Below are 23,568 nucleotides of genomic sequence, written 5' to 3'. Positions count from 1 at the left end.
CAAGTGATAACTATTTCATAGAGCAAAGAAGTTTAAGTGTAAAATGGCATTCTAGTGAGTTCATGTGGAAGCCAAAACAGAGACCAACTTCCTGAGATTTCAACCTCTTTTTCCGGAACATCTGTAAGTTGACCATTTTCATTCTTCAACCACAAAATTTCATACATAAAAAGCCAACATAATATTTCATTTCATTTTTTAAAAAAACATTTTAAATGAGAGTGCCATCTATTAATAAGTGGAACTTAGGGGATTCCTCAGAAAGAAGATTAGCCCATGAGGCAGAGTAAAAGGCTTACTGCCTTCTCTCCACTTAACACCTACACAGCTTTCTATTTCTTGTCCTAAGACTGAGTTTAAAGTTTTAAGGAATTAGCAGATTAATCCTGTCCATTATGAAATACATTATTTCCCACCTCTGAGGGTCTAAAATAAAGGGAAATAAGAGAAAAGACCTAAGGGACTGAGCAGTAAGTAGAGGCGATTCAGTGACGCCCATTCCTGCCTCTTGTAAGAGGCCTCCCTTCTTCCTGGAGCCCAGCCACGAAGATGGGAGAAGGAAAGAGTATTTTCATATGGCTTCAGACACCCTACCAGGAATAGGAGTGAGGAACATCGTTCCGCAAAGCTCTACTCAAAGCCAAAGCCATTAGAGCTTCTCCAGTAAAGGCCAGAGTCCAAAAGTCAGTAAAGGCCAGAGTCCAAAAGTCAGTAAAGGCCAGAGCCCAAAAGTCAGTAAAGGCCAGAGCCCAAAAGTCAGTAAAAAAAAAAAAAAAGGGGGGGGAGCTCTCACTGCCAGCAGGAAGAACTGAGCTGGCCACTCCTGCAAGCTGCTCTTCCAGGTAATCTGAGTCCCACTCCCCACATGGTATCTTCCCTTAAGAAGTGGATAACTGTTAAAGGTACTTTTCCCTCTAAGATATCTCAGACCATGCCTACCCAGCCAGGTCCCATGATGGCAGGAGCAGCCAGTGAAAGCAGAAAACCACAGAGTATTTATTGAGGACCTGCACAAAGTGTGCATTCAGTAAATATGTGTTGAATGGATATCGAATAAAGGAATGATTTGGAAGGCTGAAAGAAGTCCCACACGGTACAAATGAACTCATTTATGAAACACAAATAGACTCACAGACATAGAAAACAAACTTATGGTTACCAAAGAGGATCGGGGTAGGGGGGACAGAGAAATTAGGAGTTTGGGGTTAACATATATACACACTACTATATATAATATAGATAAACAACAAGGACCTACTGTATAGCACAGGGAACTCTACTCAATATCTTGTAATAACCTATAAGGGAAAAGAATCTAAAAAAGAATGTATACGCATAACTGAATCACTTTGCTGTGCACCTGAAACTAACACAACACTGTAAATCAACTACATTTCGATAAAAATTTTTTAAAAAAGAACACACAAAAAATCCCACAAGGACTGTCACCTCTTTATCTTAAAAAATAAAACAATGATAAGATTTTTTTTTTAATCTGACTTACAGGTTTTTTCTGTGCCCTTCAGAGGCTCACTGTATTCATCTTCTACCACAGAATACACATTAACAACATACTCAGTTTCAGGCTTCAGATCTTTCAGTACTGTGCTACTTTCCAATCGACTCACATAAAACTAGGGGAAAAATTTTAAAAAGAATAACAACTTATGTTATAATCACTTCCCTCTTTCCTCCTATAATTGTAAAATAGTTAACTACCATGAGCTTAGAAATTATATTTTAATGAGACCATTGTCTTTTGTTTTTGGAAACCACCAGATTACAATGAGATCTTGGACAATGCATACAGTTTATTCTCCCAGCTGTTGTTTCCTTATTTGTAAAATTAGTGGGTAAAACTAGAAGGTCTTCAATGTTCCCTTCCTACTCGATGACTCTAATATAAACTCATGGATAAATTAAGCATCCTCTTAATCCTTAATTAAAAACACTTAATTAAAAAACCATAAGAAATTAAGCAAAGTTCTTTCCCTCTAATTAAGCCCAAATGGAAGTGCTTGCCTAGCAAGAAATGGAGAGCGCCATCTTGGACTCAGTTCTGCCCCCTACATCCCCCCAGCATTCCTCTCAGAGCCCTAAGCAGGAGGACCCAATCTCAGGACCAGGAAGGAGTGGGTTGTCTACTCACTTCTTGCCGTTTCCCTCCAGAAACTGGGTAGTATTCCACCTTATACCTATCCACACTGTCAGAAGGAGGCGTCCAGCTCACTCTCATAGAACGATGGGTCTGCTCAGAAATAACTAGGTTGGAAGGTGCTTCCAAGTCACCTACACGTGGAAATGAAGTACATACACTTTTTTCATTATTATAGCAAGGTGATGACATTTAAATTTGGTTGAAATGGTATTCCTCTCCATATTTCAAGCTTTTACATGTATTCTTTCACATACTAAAAAGTTATGGTAAATCAGCTTAGAGGCCCAATACTCCTAAGTCCTCTCTGAATGGATGGCCAAAGGGTTCTTCAGCCACAGGAAATTCAAACCTGAGCTCATTATTTTTCATGAAAAGTTGCTCCCCTTCTTCCTGAAAGCACCACAGTTTATCAGTCACCTAGACTCAAAACCTCTGACTTAGCCTTGGATACTTGCTCTGGTCTCTAACCTTGTACATATACCAGTAAATGACACCGTGAGTCCTGACAGCTCCACTGCCTTTATCACTCTTGGCACCACCCAAGTTCACTGCCCTCATTATCATGTTGACTATTTATATTCACGTCTTATCTCCATAACTATAAGTTATACTCTGTGAAGACAGAATTGGCTTCTTATTCATGTTTAGTTCCTTTACAAGATCTAATTCAGTGGTACGAGAAGCTAACCGCTTTCTCACTCAGGAGACAGGAGAAACCACCAAGACTTCTAAAATTTGGGAATATCCTACTGCCTGTGATTGTTTTCTCTGTTCATAAGTATAGGTGAAATGACTGACATAGAAAAATATTTGGAATAAATGTCAATGAAAATAGAAATATTAGGTTCATTAGGACCGTTAGAAAGATGTTCCAAATAATAATTATATGAGAACTAATGCAGTGACTCTGTGAGCATGGCAAATCATTCTCATATAAACTCTTTCTACTTTCTTTGTAAGCCAAAGCTGAGAAAAAGAATTTCCATTCTTAGTATCCTAACCTTTACTGTACTTGGGTCATAATCAAGCCTACAAAATTATCAAGCAATTTTACTGTCTGGGAAACTAAATGAATGCAACTATTACGTAGCTGATGTAAAAAAAAATAAAGAAAAAGAGATAAAAGATGTTTTCATCCCTACTCAAAATTCTCTCCAACTAAATAAAACCACAACTCTCTCAGCTAATCCAGAGCCAGATGCCTACAAATTCTGGATTCCTGGCTGGTCTGTTTCTCCTGGGAAAAGGCAGTCTATTGTTCAAAATCCAAAAAGAAAATCTGCAAAATTTTGGAGAGAGAAATTCAAGAAGGAACATTCAAATAAATGTATCCTCAGTATCCAAAGCATGTGAAACATTTCTACCACTTTATTTATTAAACTCATTCCAAATTTCCAAAACCAGAATAAATTAGTGAAAGACAATCTTTACCAGAATCTGCATGTATTTAAAAGAAATTTTTCTCATATAATAAGAACCATAGTTTTTATCATTAGTTTTCCAAAAACCTTCAATTTGGTGCTTACCATGTTTTGTCCTATGGTTTACACAGATAGTAATCATTTTATACCACTCTCTGTCACTAAAAACTCACTTCCATAATTTTATTTCTAAATCTTAATTCCTTATCAATAGCTACCTTTTTTCAAGGACCTCTCAAAATGTCTTTACCCATTTCGCCTTGAGTAAGTAATTGAACTTCTCTAAATCTGTTTCTTCAGTGGTAAAGAGAGATGATATCCTTTCTAAAAGTCCAAATTCTAATATTGTAATTTGTCTTTATATTTAGAGATTACAAGTGCAAAGTATCAAATGTGATCATCTGTAGTTGGGGCAAAGCAAATCATATATAAGACCCCTCTTCCATTTCTAATCAAAAACAAAAGGCAGCAAACTTTAGAAAATAAAAGTCTGGGAACATCCATTTAATAGTTATGTAGAGTGAAGATGCTTTACCAGAGAATAGATATACACCAGGAAAGAAAGCATCTCTTTCTTCCCCGATCTCCCTTGTGTGTGTGTGTGTGTGTGTGTGTGTGTGTGTGTGTGTGTGTGTGTGTGTGGTGCAGGCACATATAAACTAAATGTATCCTCAAATAAGCTAGAAGTCATGTACAGTTTGATGCCATCATAAAAAAATCAGGGACTAAATCAATGATTCTCAGCTGGAGGCAATATTCTCCCCAGCACACATTTGGCAAATTCTGAAGATAATTTTAGTCATCATGACTCAGGGGATGCTACTGGTGTCCAGCGGGAAGAGTCCAGGGATGCTGCTAAACATCTCACAATGCACAAAAGAATCCACTTCCTCCATCCTAAAAAGAATTATCTGGACCAAAATACAAATAGTGCTGAGGGTGAGGAACCCTGGGCTAACCTTACCTGGACCTTTGACGCTGTTACACAAGTTGACGATGAGGTCATCTACGATCCTGGAGAGGGACTCAAAATCCGCCACATTGTATGCATGGGTATCATCGGGATCTGTTGCAATCGTCTTTAACTCAACCTCATCAGCATTTTTAATACCTTGGGAGAAATGGATATACACAAATTAAAAGCATGTCTCAGAAAAAAATTAATGGAACAAAGCAAATATTTCATGGGCTACTGATATATATTCAATGTTAACTAGAATGTATATATGATTTTCCTGAATAATAAAATGATTACATATATAAAATAGAAACAAAAATAATATAAACTAAAGGCTATTTTGTTTAGCTTCTTCTAAATGCTTCTAGCACTGATTCCCCACCAAAAAGGGTCTCTTCAGTGTTTTTTCTGGAAAGTGAAATAATGGATATCAAAAATAAACATGGTGCTGTGGAAAACCAAACAAGAATTTTCCTGAATCCTATTAATAGTACATTTGTCTTCTTGATTCATTACTCTCTTCCATTACGTCGTTTCGTCCCATTACGAGGAGAAAAGAAAAACATGAATGAACTTCCTGGTACATTATTTTGATAAATAATGTGATAGGGCAAATGTGTCTGTTTGTTTTTTCATGCTTCAGAAAATATCTTTAACTACAAAAATATCCTCGGCACATTTGTCACCCCTGGGGGCGGGGCAATTCTCGTCAATGCTCACCAACAGCAAACAGTTCCACGCCTTCATCCTTGAGTTTTTTTGAAGGTGCCTCAACGTCATCTTGTGATTTTCCGTCAGTGATGAGAACGCCGATTTTTCGAGCTCGAGGCCTCATGCCAGCTTGGGTCTTGAAGCTCTGTTGGCGAATGAAATTCAAAGCCATGCCTAGTGGGATTGTTAAAAGAGCATCAGTCACATCGTTATTCAGCCACAAGCTTTGACCGAAAGCAAGAGCTGACAGCGCGCTGGAGCATCTCTGACTCACCTGTGAGGGTGTTGCCTCCTTTGTAAGGCAGGTTCGCCACAGCCTGCAACAAGTTCTTCTTGTCTTTGTGAGCATTTAACTGCCACTCTGTTCTGGGGTCCCCGCTATACTGAGCAAGGGCTAAAAGGACACCATTGGCATTAGCATGTATAAAAGAGCATGACGAAGACGTCTAAATGCCTTCAATGTTGTCACACCTACCGATCTGTACTCTTTTGGGGCCAATCTCAAAGACTTCCACGATGCGGGAGATGAAGCTCCTCACGGTTCTAAAATTCGCCCGGCCGATGCTCCACGACCCATCCACCAGCAGCACGATGTCTGCTTCAGCCCTGGTGAGACACTCCATCCCTGACACGGCAATCGTGAGACAGCACAGAGTAAGGAGCACATTCTTTGTCAGTTACCTCCTAGCCATGCCTCTGCCACCCCCTGGGGCTCAGGGTCGCCTAACTGTCTCAGTTCTGTGGCTCATTGATGTAATTTGGAGTTGAAGGCTTTGAAAACATGTCCATACGATTTATTAACCTCAAATAAGAGTCATAGGGACCATCCATCCCCCCAATAATTAATTCGGTGGAAAATCTTTCCTTCATCTTTGACTATATTTCTGGCCGCAATCGTAGAACACGGAGACTTAAACCATCATCGTAAATTTGAATGAGCTCACAAACCCAAAAGGTAAAATATATGAGTGGGAATGTACAGCCACCTAACGATAAGACAATAACAATTTTAATAAAACTTTCAACGTGATCTAGATTGGATGTTGCGTTTTTCTAAATATTCAACAGTCATTAGCAGACAAGTATGAGATGAGCTGTTAAAATGTGTAAGCTAGAAAAAGTTTCAGTGAGCCATAAATATCTTTTCAATTAATTAAAGCCCCCAGTATTACATATATTATGAAGGATTAGGCACATAACTCTTAAAATTAGAACGTTTTGAAGTAAAGATATAGTGTTTAAAAATCTGATAGCTATTATTTAGTTTTTAATTATTTAACTTAATCATCTACTATGTATAACAATCAGGTAGATACAGCTGGTGAGGTCTGCACATTTAAAAAATCAAGAGAGAAGGAAGACAATCTAGAAAAAAGATACAAACAAGTATACAGATTGAGAGCTACAGAGACCACAGGCACAAACACTGATACAAAGCTAGGGTGCTTTGGAAAGAGAGAATTATCCCAATATCCTCTGTGCACAAGCTACAAAATAAAAATATAAGTCAGTTAATTAACATCATCATAAGAGAAACAATTGAACATTAATGCAAAACAGCAAGAGTTGACCCTTTCACTTCTTTTATCCACATCCATGTTTTCAAACGCTTTCTTTCCAGAAGCTTATGTTACCAGCTACAAATTGTTCAACTTCTTGCCATGTTAGCAACTGATCTTTATATTACAAAACAACAACAACAACAAACAAAAAAAAAAACTCACTGAGAAAGATTCAGTGACGCCCATCACACTACAAAGGCGTCACTGTGTATTGGACACTCCATCAGGAGTTAGGATTCCCAAGTACTATTCCAAGCACCTAAGCCTTTACAAGTCTGCTCCTGATCTGCCAAGACCTACTCTTTGTTAGCAAATGATTAAAATATTTAGAAGCAAACTCTACCCACCACCCTCACCTGGAAGAATGTTCAAAACTAGCTTCATGTGTATCAAAGTTGTAGTCATGGCAGGAGCAGAAAAGTATGAGGGCTTTATGTTACCATTTTGCTTCCCAAGTCTTAGTTGCCCACCTATTTACAGAACCCAGTGTTGCTTGCTCAGCCCAGATAAATCATTTTTTACGATTACTTTAACAAAATAAAACTGCATTTTAATCATTAGAAAGAGATTAAAGATAATGTATATTAAATATTAAAGATAATGTATATTATCATTGTAAAATCTCAACTTTAAATAATACAGTACTATGTAACTAATGCAATACTGACAAGAAATCCTTAAAAAAATGTTGGTAAAAGTGTGCTTAGCTGGATCTTTGAAGAATTTTTTAAGTATATGTTACAGAAATAAATTTTAGTGTAATATTTAATAGTCAATTTTCATGGTATGATTCACCTAACAATTCATATTTGAAAAAAAGTTGCAAAATACTGACTTTTCCTAGGGGAATGTAACTCAATTTCTTACCAGAGGATAAAACTGGCATTACAGTTGTGTCAGAGAGAGTTGTCATTTCTTGTCCAACAAGTGGTGAACTTTCTCCTCCATCAAACATTCCAAAAACATTTACTTTATAGGTGGTACCTGCCCTGAAATGTTAAAATATATAGTCTGTATGCATAATAACCGCAAGTGGTAGCATTTTTTTTTTTTTGCTTTGTTATAAACATTCAACTTGATTTACAAACTTTCATTCAGAGGAACTTATAATACATAACATTGCAGAAGAAGGAAACTAATTTCCATCACATTCCAGTTTAAGCCCACACTATAAGGTATCAAGGGAAACTAGCCCACCAGCACTCTAGAGAATACTAGGGGTTCACGGCACCAGTTTCCACCTCGCCTTTCCATTAGATGTAGAATCCCCACCTTCCCACTGAGCAAGTCAGGGAAGGATCGGGCTTTCACTCTTATTGCTTCTAAGTGATGGGCTTTAAGAAAACAATTTAAATGTTGTACTTGCAAGGGAACATAAAGCACCTAGCACAGTGCTTGGCACATAGGAGGCTCAATAAATTTCATCCTCCCTATCCCGATAAAAGTAAATATCAAGCATTTATACAGAGTTCAATATTGTTGAATGAATCTTTGAAACAAACCAACTTTCCACCAGGCAATGCACAGCAGCCTGTTCTTTTTACTGTGAAGAATGCTGCTGTTCCAACTCAAACCTCCTTCTTTCGCACCACACAGCCTGCAGCAAGAGCTTGCATCAGCCCCCCTTCCCCCATCCTCCCAGCTGAGCCCAAGAGCAAAGCCCTTCCCCCTGACTCCTGCAGCCCACCCTGGGAGAGGATGCACACTCGCATCTCAGTGTCAGTCACCTGGGCCTTCCCAGAAGGCATGGGGACTCCTACATTTCCATAAGGCTGGCTGGTGATAAACTGCTTTTGGTGAAATCGTGCCATGTGGATGTTAATTTTTAAAAAGCAGGGTGTTACTGAAAAAACACCATCCCTGATCACTTAATAACAAGTCATTAAAAGAGTACAACTGCTCAGGCCTAAATTTGAGTCTCTGAACCCTAACCTCAACTTCAGCAGCACCAAGAGTGAGAAAGCAACTTTGGCTGATTTTAAATACTCTGCCGGCAAACAGACACATACGTTATCATGTGTGGAAGGCACAATGTGTTAACAAAAATGGAATAGAGTTCATTCCTACCTAAGTTCTTCCAAAACAACTGTGTTGTCATATGGTCCAACCACTAACTCCCCCAGTCTTCTGTCATCTCCCGTGGGGTGAAATGTAACCTTGTAACCCTTGACCTCCCCAGGCGCAGGCTCCCAAGTCACCCGGAAGCTAGACATGGTTGGGTCAGATGTTTTGAGGTTTCTGGGTGATTTAAATCGAGAAGCTGTAAAGATAATAGATGTTAAAATATTATCCATAAGCCCAGGCTTTGGGGGATATTTTTAGCCCCTATAATAATAAGTTGAATTCAAAATATCTAAGTGATATACATGACAATCATCACAAACAAAATACTTCAAAATATACATTTATAAAAAGGATTAAGTTAGAAAGCACAAGCTATAATACCCAATAAAAATCAGAATAATCGAGTGTTACCCAAGTGGAAGTACAAATAGTACTCACAATTCAGAAGATTAGATTAGCATTAGAACATTAATATGTAGAATCATTTTACCAGGAACTAGACTGGTAAAAATCATATGCTAATTAGGCATCCTACCTAACTATTATAGTATAATTTATTACAGACTCCATTTTAGACATTTACAAATGAAGTAGATGTATTAAAATCTCCCTTTAAAATATTACACACTTTCCCAAAAAAATTATTATGGTTTTATACCTGTTGTTCCTGAACCTTGCCTAAGCTTTCCTTCTCCTGTCTTGTAAACTGGGAGAACCGTGATGTCATACGTGGTCTGGGGCTGAAGTCGCTTTAACATTGTTGAGGTGACAGTGGGTGACACTTTGGCAACCATCTGTCTCCCGCCCACACGGGGGCGATACACAACACGGTAGTTGACAACTTTCCCAGGTGCTGGTTTCCAGGTAACCCTCATTGTGTTTTCTGTTTCTTCATCCACTTTCAAGGTTTTCGAATCATCGGATACTGTGAGATGAAAGGAAGATTACAATGTATACTGTGTTGAAAGAAAATGTTTATGTCCGCCTCCCCATTTATGTGACAAGACGCTATGTGTGGTTTCTTAAATACGTACACTATTCCTTTACTAGGCATTGTGAGCTCTCCTAAGTTCAAGATGGCGTGTGAGCCTAATCTCAGTGAGGTCACAGTGAGATGTTTTCTCTTTATCTGGCTAATAACTAAAAAATGGGAATTCATATTGCAAGGATTTCGTATTTGCATTCCAGAGACTTTAGTAAAGAAAACACCCATTTCTGGAGATGAGCTTTTAGAATGTTTATTATATTTCCATCTGTAAAGAATTCCGATAGAAATTACAGTGTGCAGAATACTAAAAATCATGAACACAGGGTCAGAAATATTCCTTGAATCTTTTCAGAAGAAAGAACAATGCATAAGTGACCAGCCAGAGCGACTGCAGTTAACACCACCCTTTGTGACTGCCGTGAACATGTAAGACTATCAGCACAAAGGAACAGGAAACAGACACATAAAAATATCTCAGAGGGGCTTCCCTGGTGGCGCAGTGGTTGAGAGTCCACCTGCCGATGCAGGGGACACGGGTTCGTGCCCCGGTCCAGGAGAATCCCACATGCCACGGAGCGGCTAGGCCCGTGAGCCATGGCCACTGAGCCTGCGCGTCCGGAGCCTGTGCTCCGCAACGGGAGAGGCCACAACAGTGAGAGGCCCGCATACTGCAAAAAACAAAAAACAAAACAAAACAAAAAATCTCAGGGGCTCTGGAGATAAATTAGTATACACTGAGTAGCTTTAGAAAGCACTGTATGTAAGAAGGTTTTGATTAATATACAATAAACGTTATTTATTAAATTATATTTTATTAATAACTGTATCAGAAACAGGTCACCCAACATCCACAAAGAGCCGGTACATCCCTCTTCTTTACATAATTGAGCTTATAAGCAGGATCATTTCATTCAGTTCAGTATTCTCAGCATTCAAAGGTCATAAGTATCTTCTAGAGAGAGAGACTAAGCTGAAGGAAACACTGCAAAGAATCGTTTTTGATTCCAAAAGAAATTTTCATGTTCAAACAGGCAAGAACCACTTGAAACAACTTTAAAAAACCTGAAAAACTTTAAAATATGTATGTATACATATATATCAACATTTTTCAGACATTGAACATCAGGCAGCACAAGACCATGGTCCCTGAGAGAAGAGAAACAAATGAGAAGGAGCTCGATCGTTGCCCTGACTAATTGCTTGGAGAGACTTTCCAGCCCCAGTACAGGAAGGGGGCACCCAGATGAAGCATCCTTAATTGAGGAGGTAGCTTTGTGAGTCTGGGGAGACCAAGGCACTTAGAACTGGCAGAGCAAAGTCCTGTAGAAATGGTGTTACAGAGAAAAAGCTCCCCAAATCAGCAAAAGTTCCTCCTTGAGTCTTCAGCCCAGGACTACTCAGTGCATATGAATGAGGAAACTACCCAAAACCAGAGAAAGAACCACCTAAAAAGAGCAGAGGGAACAATTCCTGAAGTTTATGCAGGGCCAGAAATGTTCCCCCTCGCCAGAGTAAAAAACCTCAAAATTCTCAGAGCATCATGTAGAATACTAAGGAGGTTATTGCCCCAGTAGTGGAGCAAAATTAGCCCTAAACTAGAGGTTTCTCTGGTCTAGCTCTAACAGAGTTTTAAAGAAAGCTTCAAAAATATCAAACTGTTTCCAAGTGAGTTAGCTGCAAGGCTTAAGGATATTTATAAGAACATAAAAATATCTGACACAAAACAAAGTAAAATTCATAATGTCTGGCTTCTAATAAAAATTACCAGGAATTCAAAGAAAGAAAAATAAATTACCCATGTTATGGACTGAATCACTGTGTCTCCCCAAAATTCATATGTTAAAGCCTTAACCTCCAATGTGGACCTTTAGGGAGGTAATTAGGGCTAACTGAGGTTCTAAAGGTAGGACCCTAACCTGATGAATTGGAATACTTATAAGAGAACGAGGAGACACCGGAGAGCTCGATTTCCTTCTCTCTCTCTCTCTCTCTCTGTCTCCCCCGCTCCCCCGCAATATGCATAGACTGAGGCCATGTGAGGACATAGAAGATATCCATCTGCAAGCCAGGAAAAGAGCTCTCACCAGAAACCAAATTCTGCTCATAGAAACGGCACTACAAATAATGCATATGACAGAATTATTCAAAAGGGACCTTAAAACAGCTATTATAACTATATTCCATATGCTAATAATGGTAGAAGAAATGTTAAGCAAGTTACATAAACACATAGAACAAATAAGAAAGACTCAAACCAAACTTCTAGAGGTGAAAAATACAATGTCTAAGATGAAACATGCACAGGGTGGTATTAAGAGCAGATTAGAATTTGCAGGGCAAAAATTAGCGAACTTGATGACATGATAATAGAAACTATCTAAAATGAAACACAAGGGACTTCCCTGGTGGTGCAGTGGATAAGACTCCGCGCTCCCAATGCAGGGGGCCTGGCTTTGATCCCTGGTCAGGAAACTAGATCCCACATGCATGCCGCAACTAAGAGTTCACATGCCACATCTAAGGAGCCCACGTGCTGCAACTAAGACCTGGTGCAACCAAATAAGTAAATTAAATAAATAAATATTTTTTAAAATAAATAAATAAAAATAAAATGAAACACAAGAAAAGAGAAAAGATTGACAAACTGAACAGCACAGGAGTGAGCTTTGTGATAACTTCAAACAGACGAGTACATGTAGAACCAGAGTATCTGAAGAAAGTGGGGGGCAATAAATAAAATATTTGAAGAAATAATGGCCTGAATATTTTCAAATTTTATAAAACTATAAACCCACAGATCCAACTATCTCAGTGAACCCGAAGCACAAGAAACATGAAGAAACTACACCAAGACACATCATAAGCAAATTACTTAAAATCAGTATAAAAAGAAAATCTTGACAGCAGCCATATAAGCAAAAGATATGTTATGTACAGAGGGCAAAGGTAAGAATGACAAAATAGGTAAAGAAATTCAATATATGGTTATAAATTAGTTTTCTGAAAGATGCAAGTATAATTTCAACTAAGAGTATATTGGTTGCAATTTTTTAATTTTAGGGTTTAAAGAAAGTAAGAGAATTCTCAGCCAATTCCATTACTTTCTGGAAGTATTAAAATTTATTTAGCTAATCCTCAATTCTCCATTACTATTCTCCAGGTAAGTGAACTATTAAAAGAAAAAATATGTATTTTCAAACAAAAAATGTAAAGACCTTACATAGGATTTTGGAAAGAGTATGGGAAAGAATAGGACACAGAACAATCTATTTGTTACAAATGTTGAATAAATCAATGTGTGTCTAACACTTTTCTAGAAAGAGTTCTGCTAAAGTATGTTTTCTGACCTCTTGTTTCCATCTCTTCAACTTTTGTTCAGTGGAAAAGCACATCTCTCCCTTACACAGATTTCTCAAACCAATTTCATACAACTCAGAATTGAGAAAAATGGACATTTAAATCTTATGAGTATTGATCTAAAAAGAAACCTATGTCCCCAAAAGAGTGGGATCCCAAACTTTAAAATATTCCCAAATTTAAATATGTTAAAACAGTCAAATATTGTACTTCCTACCTTGAAATGCTTCAAGGATCTCAATTGTATTCCTGATTTTTAATTAATTCTTTAAAATAGAGGAATTGAAGCTAAATAAAGTCCAACTTCTCTCATCTTAGCTTTAATGGGAAACTTTGGATTTTAAGGAGGGAAAAAAATCTTTGTTGGCTTCCCATAAGGAAAAAGCAAGATTTTTCACTCCGTTCATAGGTATGCCACATGCTATAAAATGCTGTTAATACTCTCACTCTAAGTTCTTTTCATGTTTTAGTAACTCTCACAAGATGCTTTCCAACACCCACTGTACCTCTGCTAAACCAGCTGCCATAATTGCAGGGCCAGTAGAAAGTTTCCCATCTGCTGGCTTTCTAGCCACAATTCACGGTTTTCATTGTATCAACAGTCTGCATACCATGTCTATGAGTGTCAGGTGAAAACAGAAAATATTTCCTGAAAATATTTCCAAAATGTCTCCTTGGAAGTTTATAAGAAACTCTAAGAGCATGACCCAGTGACTCGACCCAGTTATCCGCACCATTTAGGACTCATCCACCACCTGAATATACTACGCCTGACTCAGATTTCTCAAAGTACTTTCTAAACTACCTCACTTTCCACAAAGAGAGCAAAGCAAAACACAACAACAAAATGGCAGCAGAACAAAGAAAGGTTCCTGTCTTCCATCTTACTTGCCTAGCTGTTTGAGCAGCTGGCATACCCTCTAGAAAATATACTTTCATTGCTGCCTAGTCTGCTCATAGTTCAAAAGAGGCTTTTCTGTTCACTCACCTTTAAATCAATCAATTAGCCAAGAAATAGTGAAAATTTCTTAGATGCTCAGCTTCTTAGAGATAAAGGTTTATCTAGGATTTCTGCTGACATACTTGCTTTGGACGAAAACATATCCTTGGGGAGATTTTAAATCCCAAATAAATATCTGAGGATTCAATCTTTTCACAAGAAGAAATGATGGAGGAGAATCTTTGGAAAAAGTTTCCCTCTAAATATATAAATTTTGATAATTTCTCAGCCACGTGAATTGTATCTTCACTCCTACAAATAAATTTAGCTAGAGGTGTCATATGTGGCCTAAGTTTACAACACGGCTTCTCTTTACAAGTGAACATTTACCAGAAATAGAGATGAATTTGGGCCAGCTTCTTAAACTATATCAGACCATATATTCAGACACAAAATTTCAATCACTACCATGGAAACCAATCATGTGATTATCTGAGAAATATGCCTTTTCTTGTATTTAAATCTCCTATAAGGAGTTTGATTTTTTTTAATCTGGTTAATTTTGACACAGATTTAAGCTTAAACATATCCAACTGATTTTGCCAGTGATTTAAAAAAAAAAAAAGATGAATTCCTCAGAGAACTCAGACCAAAAGATTTTCATTTAAGGACAACCTAAAATCAGGATACAGGACTTCATTGAAATTGCTCATGGCGTTTCCCTCTCTCTCCCTTTGGCAGAAAAACCACCCCTTTCCTCCAATTCTTTCTAATAAAAGGAAATGAAGGAGTGCCCCAATCTTTCCCCTTTTCCTAAAATCCTCCCAAACAATAGGAATAAACTTCTCTCCTATAAATACTTAGAAATGCCCATCCTTAACAAATTACTTTTTAGGAAAGACAATTAAGAAATACCGACATGCCTTTCACTAGCCACCTGATAATAAATGATGAGAGGATGATTCAAAGTTTTTCACAAGAAAGAATATTAATGAGATTAAGGTAAATTTTAGCCTCCAGAAACCTGAGTAGACTTGATTTAGCCTCCCCAAACATAGTAAAAATAATCTAGGATTAGTCTTGGGTGTATAACAATCATAGTCTCAATAGCCACATCATTCATCAACCTTCTCTAAGTAGCTAGGCACTATGCTTGGTGCTTTGCCCACTGTTATTTCATTTAATCCTCAAGACAATCTGAGGCTGCATTCTACACATTAGGAAACTGAGGCTCAAAGAAGGTTCAAGAACTTGCCCAAGGTAATATAGTTATAAATGTGCCTGAATTTTCTTTGTCTCCATAGCTTCTGATCTTTATACTAGCTGAGCTTCTTATCTAGTTGATCTTTCCACCAGAAAAAAAGAGAGAGAGAGAGAGAGACTGAGAGAGAGACAAACACAGTTCACCTTTGAACAATGAAGGTTTGAACTTCGAGGGTCCACTTATACATGGATTTTTTTCACTAGCAAATGCTACAGGACTACATGATCTGAGGTTGGTTTTTTCCTGAGATGCAGAGGAAGCTCAGATAAGCAGAGCCGACTATAAATTATACTCAGATTAACCCTCACATTGTTCAAGGGTCAACTGTGTAGGTACTTGGAAGGGATTCAATATTTCAGACTTTGATATAATTTTAGATATAAAACAAACCTGAATTTAAACCACATTCATTAAAGGTCCTACTTTTTTAGTCCCCATTTGTCATATAAGGAAAAAATGCAAGTGGTCATCACGAGCTGGTAGCTATTAGGTAGCACCAACACACTCAAACCCCCTCGGACTGTTACCTACATTCAGTTGTGGCTTCTCCACTCAAAGGTTCTCCTTCTCCGCTACTGTAAGTTGCAAATACTGAAACTCTGTATTTGGTCTCTGGCTGCAGATTTTCTATCACAGTATGAATTGCATCTCCAGGAAGACTCTTCTCTCCAGTCTCAATATCATCATACAGTGATTTCCAAGAGACCCTGTAGCCGCGAACCATTCCTGGAGCAGACGTCCAGTAAGCGCCAATCGATGTGTCGGTGATATCTTTAGTAATCAAATCCTGAGGTGAACCACGCTCTAGAATAGAAATGAAAGGGGGATCATTTTTTTAATGTCTACTATACATGTAAATACTCCTTCATCCTAGTAGACATCCTGATTTGCTGGAGTCAATTTGCCTAATGTTGCCCATTTCTTCCTTCTAAGCTGTCTGTCCTATTCTGTCAGTGGAACAGAAGATGGGATTAACCTTTAGAATTATACCTGATTCCTGCCTATCACCCTGACCCCCATATATCCAATCAGATTGAAATGTCCTTCAGGACAAGAATGGCATCGAAATATGAAGTACGTGCCTAAAAAAAATTCCAAAGGAAAAGAAGCATCTAAATCCTCAAATTTTACAGTTCAGTTCTCCTTATTGTGCACAAAAATCTTTATTTCTTCACCATCATCTTTTCCTCTCTTATCTTATTTAAATAAGCTCAGTTTCAACATACCACTTCCAATAACTCCAACAATCTCATATCACTTGCAAATCTTAATTCCAACAATCTTTTTTGGGGGGGAAATTCTATTTGTTCACAAAGCTAAAAAAGCAGAAATGCAAAATTTCAATTATAGCTTAACCCTAAGGAAACTAAAAACCACCAGTTCTTCTGGAAAATCTAAAAGCAATTAGTCATCAAAATAAAACACACCACTTGTTCTAGCCAATCAAAAATGCTTGCTGCTAAATTTTGGCTCTCTCATTTTTAAAAAAAAGTACAACCCAAATGGAAAAATACGGCAACCTTGACTTAATAGGAGACACAGATGTCTACCAATAAAACCCTAACTTTCCATAATTTAAATGTACAATAAATATACAGGTCGCTTTATATTGGCTACCTTTACTAGGGTTTATGCCACAGTATGACATAAATATAAAACTATCTGCTTCTACAGCATACATTTTACCAGTAATTGTTGTGTATTCAAGAAAATGATATATAATGCTGCTACAAGAATGTTGAAGACTGTTATTTCACTTGAATCAGAGTAAAAATGAATATCTTTAAAATACTCATAATTATTTAAATTTCAGTACATAAAGATAACAGTAAATGAAAAAGAAATCTTAGTGGACAAAAACCTATCATATATGGTAGATTACAGAGGGAAAAATAAATAAAATGGGAGCTGGGCATCCTACCAGACCCCAAGATAAAATGGAAAATTCTAACTCCATTATAAATAACTTCAACTGCTGACAGGACATCTCATCTCTGGAGGGAAATTAGTTACATATTTCACTGCAACCTAGAATATTTATTTTCAAGAACATACTGACTTCTTTCCCCCAGTACTTGAGGCTAATCTTTATTTGAAGGTCTTCTTTAATTGTATTTGCTACTTAAATGGTCACACATCTTTACATCTTCTCTATTTACAGGAATATAAACAAACTGTTTCTTTGGTTGGGTTGGGTTTGGTTTGGTTTGACTTGGTTGTTGGTTTTCTTTTAATTTTTATTTTGTTTTGATCATCAATAGCCCAACTACTGGTCTCTAAGTTTTAAATCTGCAGCATGTTTCCTTTGCTTGATATACACTACATCCTTTTTTCATATGTGCCTCTTCACTTAAATTTCCTAAGTTGCAGTTAGCAACAACTGTTGTGAAATAATACTTGAAAGTACTTGAAAGGGATTCTGAAATTAAGTGAGCTAACAAGCTGCATTAATAACATTCCCGAAAAGTATAAGACAAAGTTAGCTTAGAACATGGGAATTATCTTCCAAATTAACACTGGAGTAATTTACAAACAATAATTTTAGTTTCTAGTTTTCCCAAAGGTTATGCTTCTCAGCCTGTTTTTCTCCCTACTTTCTATAGCACCGAATTTGTGACATTGTTTATTTCCATGGCAATACGACATCAATCTCACAAACACAGGCTAATGATTTCACTGTGAGAAAATAATAGGAAGGGAACTGTGCTTGAAGCAAAAATACATTCACAAAGATACTTCTGGGCTACAAACAAAAGGAGCCTAGCTCACGAGACATGTATTCCCATGGATTTCAATCAACTATGTTAACACTCTCAAGACCTGGAACGCTAGGACAAAATATTAGTAAAACTGCAGTAAAGGCCTTTGCAAGGTTTGCCAACATCCTGGAAAGAATCTGTAAAACCACTTTTTAGATTCAAATAAGATATTAGCTGAAAAATATTCCTGAGTTCCAGTTAATGGCATGACAACACTAATTCAAGTGAACACTAAGTAAATTCTCAATCACAGAAAAAAATCCTCAAAAAATTATAGTTTCTGCCTCGCGCATAAAGGCATTACTGGCAGGCACTGGCACCGCAACATTGCATGTTCATGACAAAGAAATAAGGAATCCAAAGAAAGAAAAAAAGACACCTCAAATCAGAAGCCAAGATTGAAAAGATAAACTGCTTCAATGGGTTTCTTGTTATGTCAATCAGTCAATTTGATAAAAATAATCCTAAATATTAAGTTTATACTGTTGTCAAACGCACTGAAAAACCTTTTTTCTCCAAAAAGCGGGGGAGTTGGGTTTTCAAGCTGTTGCATTACACCCAAGAATCTTGAGAATATGATGTACTCGTGACAAGTCTATTTTATCAGACCTATAACCCTTGAAGTTTTATTTATTTATTTATTTTTTTTGCGGTAGGCGGGCCTCTCACTGTTGTGGCCTCTCCCCTTGCGGAGCACAGGCTCCGGAGCACAGGCTCAGTGGCCATGGCTCACGGGCCCAGCCGCTCCGCGGCATGTGGGATCTTCCCAGACCGGGGCACGAACCCGTGTCCCCTGCATCGGCAGGCGGACTCTCAACCACTGCGCCACCAGGGAAGCCCCACCCTTGAAGTTTTAAAATATGGAAACTTAGCTTGGCCAAATATTAACTTACAAAAAAAGCAGCAGTTGAATTCACCCTGTGATATGACTGGCAGGCTGCCAAATGGCCAAGCTGGTCTGGGGACCTGGTGAGCAGGCCATCAACTCCTGGGGCCCTGGGGCCCTCAGCAACGCAATAATTGGACTGGATCTGATCAGATACACAGAATCACCCAGAGAGCTAAAGAGTCGGCCATACCCAGATCAATTAAATTGGAGTATCTGGAGATGTGCCTGAGCCCTGATGCTTTCTAAAAATCTTTTCAATCTCCTCTGTGATCCTAATTCCTCCACAATTCTCTACTCTTTTCTCATTTGGGGGCATTTATTTGGAAGTTGTTTGGTCAGTGTGGGAATGAACCCTCACACTCGATTTCACTCTGAAATGAGAGACAGGTGTGGTGAAATAAAGGCCAGTGTGATTAAAGCAAAGCTGGTCAAAATTGGCGGACACAGGGACGCTGTGTGGCATGGTGTGATGGTTTCTATATTGCATGGGTCTATGGCCACACACAACAAGTCACTCTTTAGGTAGTGGCACGTGCCCAAGGCTGACCCTCGGAGAACGGAGAAGTTGACTGAAGCCTCTCATCACACCCTTTCCGTCCCGTAACGTGAGTGGGATCGTTCACCGCTGTCTCCTCCCCTCTATCCTGTGTCAAAAGAAAATGGCTCTCAATGCTTGCTTCTTCTTCAAGCGTTGATCACATTTTCCTGTGAATGAGGTTTGACCCAAGTGTTACCTAGCCAGGCATTCGCTTTGGTTTAATATATGGAATTGTAGGTTTTGTCCTCAAACTATGGAACTTCAGACACCAGTAGCTACAGAAAGAGATTATTTGGCTTGGATTGGGTTTGCGAGGGAGTCTCTTTTTAGTGTACCTGGGAAGGAAGAGGAAAGAGAGAGAGGAATAAGAAAGATGTAAGAAGACCAGTATATAGCCTCTGTCCAGCAAAGGTTACCATTCTTCAAAAGGGGAAGACATAGAAACAGTGGCAGTGAGCAGAAACCAACCCCAGGAGACTTTTTGCCACTTTGTCTCAACCTTTCCCCAAACGGGGACCCACTTCTGCACCAGCAGAGGCTCCCCCGTTTAGAGCTCCTCCTTTCCCTTTGCCCCAAGACTTACAAATATATGTTTTATGACATTTGGGTTTGTTCATGTTTTTTACCTAAGTGACATTGTTTTCAATAATTTAATCTCATGGTACTTGTTTTCTGCTGTTCTGAACCATATGCCTGCACTTTGCATATTACTTTTACCTCTGGGAATAGAGTTTCCGGCAATCGTTTCAAACAAGTCATCTCCTGCAATGACGGCATGCCTTCATCTCTATTCCTTTGATTCCTTCTCAATAGTTCTCCCTTCTACTCTGTTCTGCCCAGTATAGTACCAGGATAGATGCAAGGAATAACAATGCTTTTCTGTCATAAATTTAAACAAACAAAATTCATCAGTTTTTGAAATTTTGATACTCAGTATTTCTGATCTGATTACAGAACACACATATATTCAAAAGGCATCATTTCTGGTGCCTGCGTGCATGCATCTCTGTGCTGCTGGGACAAGTAATTAGACAGGTGCATTTCTCATGATCTGAACATCCACAAGGGGTTGATTCTACTTTTTCCACAGATGAGGCCAAAGAACTAAGGCCTCATTTAAGTAACTTTCCTATATTTCCTTAGCTCTTTTCCATTTGCTTTCTAAAAAGCAAATCGTCATCCAACTCAAATATAATTATACACAAATTAGCCAATGATGATAACTGAAATATTAATCATTATGAAATGAAACTCTATTTTCACCTTATAGATTGTTCCAGCCGGCTTTCATTGAGTTTCACATACCACTTTCAAAAATAGAAGTTAAATTGAAAATGTAATGTAAACCCTCTTCTGAATCAATTTGTCTTTTCCGTTAGAGCTCAGCTCAAAGTCATCCAACTTTCCACAGCAGAACACAGGAGACCTGCTCTGGATAACCTTCGTGTGGAAACACACTTGATTTACAACCAACGACTTGGAGTCACCGTTCCAGAGGACAAAGTTCACTACTGATCAGTTAACTTAACTACTTTAAGCAGCACATAGTTCTATAAAACGCCTAAACAATTAAATGGACCTTCAGCCTCAAAGTCCGGGTGAGATTTCTTCCGTAAGTGTCACCTCTCTGATGTAATATAGATTTTTCTCTGATAAGCCATTGATTTGCAGAAAAGAAACTATGAATTACTGTTTGGTGATTGTGCTACAGTTCCCTGGAAACATCAGAGTTGTTATACCCAGAATGTATGATTTTTCAAATTATGAGACAGCAGTAAATCTAGGATAATATAGAGGCCTTATTTAGTCCATCTTGGAGGGGCCCCATGTCACTCAACATCTTGCAGAATTCCTGTGATGTGCTAAAAACCTCATTGTAACAGAATGTCAGCTGAGTTAGCTTGGTTTGATGTATAGGAAGCTATTCATGTGTAGGACACTGGAGAGTTGCTATGGCAACTGAAACAAAGGAAATTCTGAAAAAATCACCTTTTCCATAGCCAAAAAACACACTTAAAAATAAAAGAACTGCATTATTCCCAAACTGAAATTTTCATTCACTTGTGGTAAATCTCTGAATTAAAATGGGCATTATTCATTTCGAGGTTTATAAGAGCAGGTTTCCGCTCTGTAAACACTAACAGTGACAACCAAAAGTTCTTTCAAGACTTAAAGTTCATTTACATGTACAGCATTGTTTTAGTAATTACATTAAGCCCACTTTAACAACAACAGGAGAAAGAAACAATGTTAATCAAACCTAATAGTTTGTGCTCAGATTCCTCTGAAGTTTGGATCTGAAATGGTAAGAAACTCTGCCTTTGTGATTCTGTTTCATACAGTACTGGGGCCAACCATGAACTTCCCCAACGCCAATGCTAATAAATCTCTCTTCCAGGGACAGGGGAATTTTCTGATCATTGGCGACATTTCAAGAAAGCACTAGGAAACAGATTCAAGTTAGGGATGGTTGTGGACCACACTAATTATTTTTTTAATTCTTTGTTAATTGAATAGAATGCACTTCAGTGAATCTATAAAGTTTTCAACCCACAGAATGCCCTTGCTGGATGAGCCATGCCACTGGATGGAAGAAACATTCCTTCAAGGTCTGCTCTAACCACCTCCTCTCCCCAGAGAAAAACAGATTAGAAAAACAGCAACCCTCCAAAGCAGTTGCCTGGCTCTGTTTCTGGGCTTTCCATTCCCTGCATTTACCATCATATCCTATTCCTGTATATGGTATGTGGATTTGGCTAGGTTAATATAATAAAATGAAATAGAATAACCAGGGGCAAAAATCTTCTCTTATTTTCACTTAGTCACAACTATGCTTTCACATAGTCCTCAAGTTTACCACACATCATGCAATGAGATAAATATGTTAATAAAATCAGGCTGGCAGCAATTTCTCTAATCCTTCACTATAGTAAAGAGCTTTGGTGTCAATGGAAAAAAATCTACTCTTACAATTTAGTTATGAATTAACTATATTTTTAAAGGGAACTTGCAAATCATCTAGCTTTCTTCCTTCTCAGGGAATGGGAAACAGTAATTTTTTAATTTATTTTTACTACCTGTGTATCTCCCGTCGAGATTATTACATGTGTGTGCACACTCACATATGCATACAAGTTGGTAGATTTTCTATACCACATGTGCAAAGGCATAAAATTATAAACAATTTAGCTATACACCTGGCCTAGAAAAATCATCACCCAGTAGTATATGTTTGCTGTTAAGTTAAAATGTGCTTTTTATTTTCTAAAAATTGGTAATACATTATTCTTAGTAAAGATGCCTTAATCTTCAGAATCAAGATTTTTGACTGAATATAAATATATTTTTAAAGTAAGAAATGCAGAAGAATATCAGCAGGTTAAAAGGTGCAAGCAGAAGTAAAACTATTAAATTATTTCTAAGATGTCCTTTATAAGGGAGAAATGTTCACAAATATAAAAAATCTCCAACTATTCTATAAAATAAAAGCTCAAAAGTTGATCCTTAAAAAATCCTATGAATAATCTACCTTGAAAGCCTGTAGAAAGCACATGAGAAAGAGAACTTCAAAGGTCAAAAGAAAAGGACAATCTTCTCAGAAATTCTGAATGTTGCTCCAGATATGAAGATCACATGCTTTTGTTGTTTGGATTATGTCTCCGTAATTAAGGCAATTTCCATCTCTCTCATTATTTTTAAAACTTTAGAGTAACCAATCAATATCTTTGAAATACTTACAACAGCCGCATTTTTAGATATCAATTCTAAAGGGAATGTTGTTTCCCCTTGATGAATTTCATATACGTGGAGTATTTTAGAGTTCCCAAAGTGTTTCACTTACATTCTCCCATTTGATCTCCACAGTAAGTCTGGGAGGAAGGGGGAACAGTGGCCATCCCCTCTTATAGGTGGGTAAACTGAGGCTCAGCAGGGTTAAGGGATTATTTCAAGGTCACATG

The 23,568-nt window shown here is 37.9% G+C and overlaps 1 protein-coding gene across 1 annotated transcript in view; it reads right to left on the bottom strand.

The window, feature by feature from the left end:
• The window catches only part of COL12A1 (collagen type XII alpha 1 chain), a 115,269-nt gene that overhangs the window by 63,938 nt on the left and 27,763 nt on the right, over positions 1-23,568 (bottom strand). The window contains exons 14-23 of the mRNA XM_079716122.1: positions 15,955-16,227; positions 9,533-9,799; positions 8,878-9,070; positions 7,678-7,799; positions 5,724-5,873; positions 5,523-5,642; positions 5,258-5,422; positions 4,544-4,690; positions 2,150-2,289; positions 1,505-1,634 (exon numbers count right to left, since the gene is read on the bottom strand). Coding sequence (XP_079572248.1) covers positions 1,505-1,634; positions 2,150-2,289; positions 4,544-4,690; positions 5,258-5,422; positions 5,523-5,642; positions 5,724-5,873; positions 7,678-7,799; positions 8,878-9,070; positions 9,533-9,799; positions 15,955-16,227 — 1,707 coding nt within the window. The remainder of the gene's footprint in view (positions 1-1,504; positions 1,635-2,149; positions 2,290-4,543; positions 4,691-5,257; positions 5,423-5,522; positions 5,643-5,723; positions 5,874-7,677; positions 7,800-8,877; positions 9,071-9,532; positions 9,800-15,954; positions 16,228-23,568) is intronic.

Source organism: Hyperoodon ampullatus, assembly GCF_949752795.1.
Source record: "Hyperoodon ampullatus genome assembly, chromosome: 12".
Taxonomy (NCBI): Eukaryota; Metazoa; Chordata; class Mammalia; order Artiodactyla; family Ziphiidae; genus Hyperoodon; species Hyperoodon ampullatus.
Note: the sequence above shows the minus strand (reverse complement) of the source record. Positions and strands in the feature narration are given on the sequence as shown.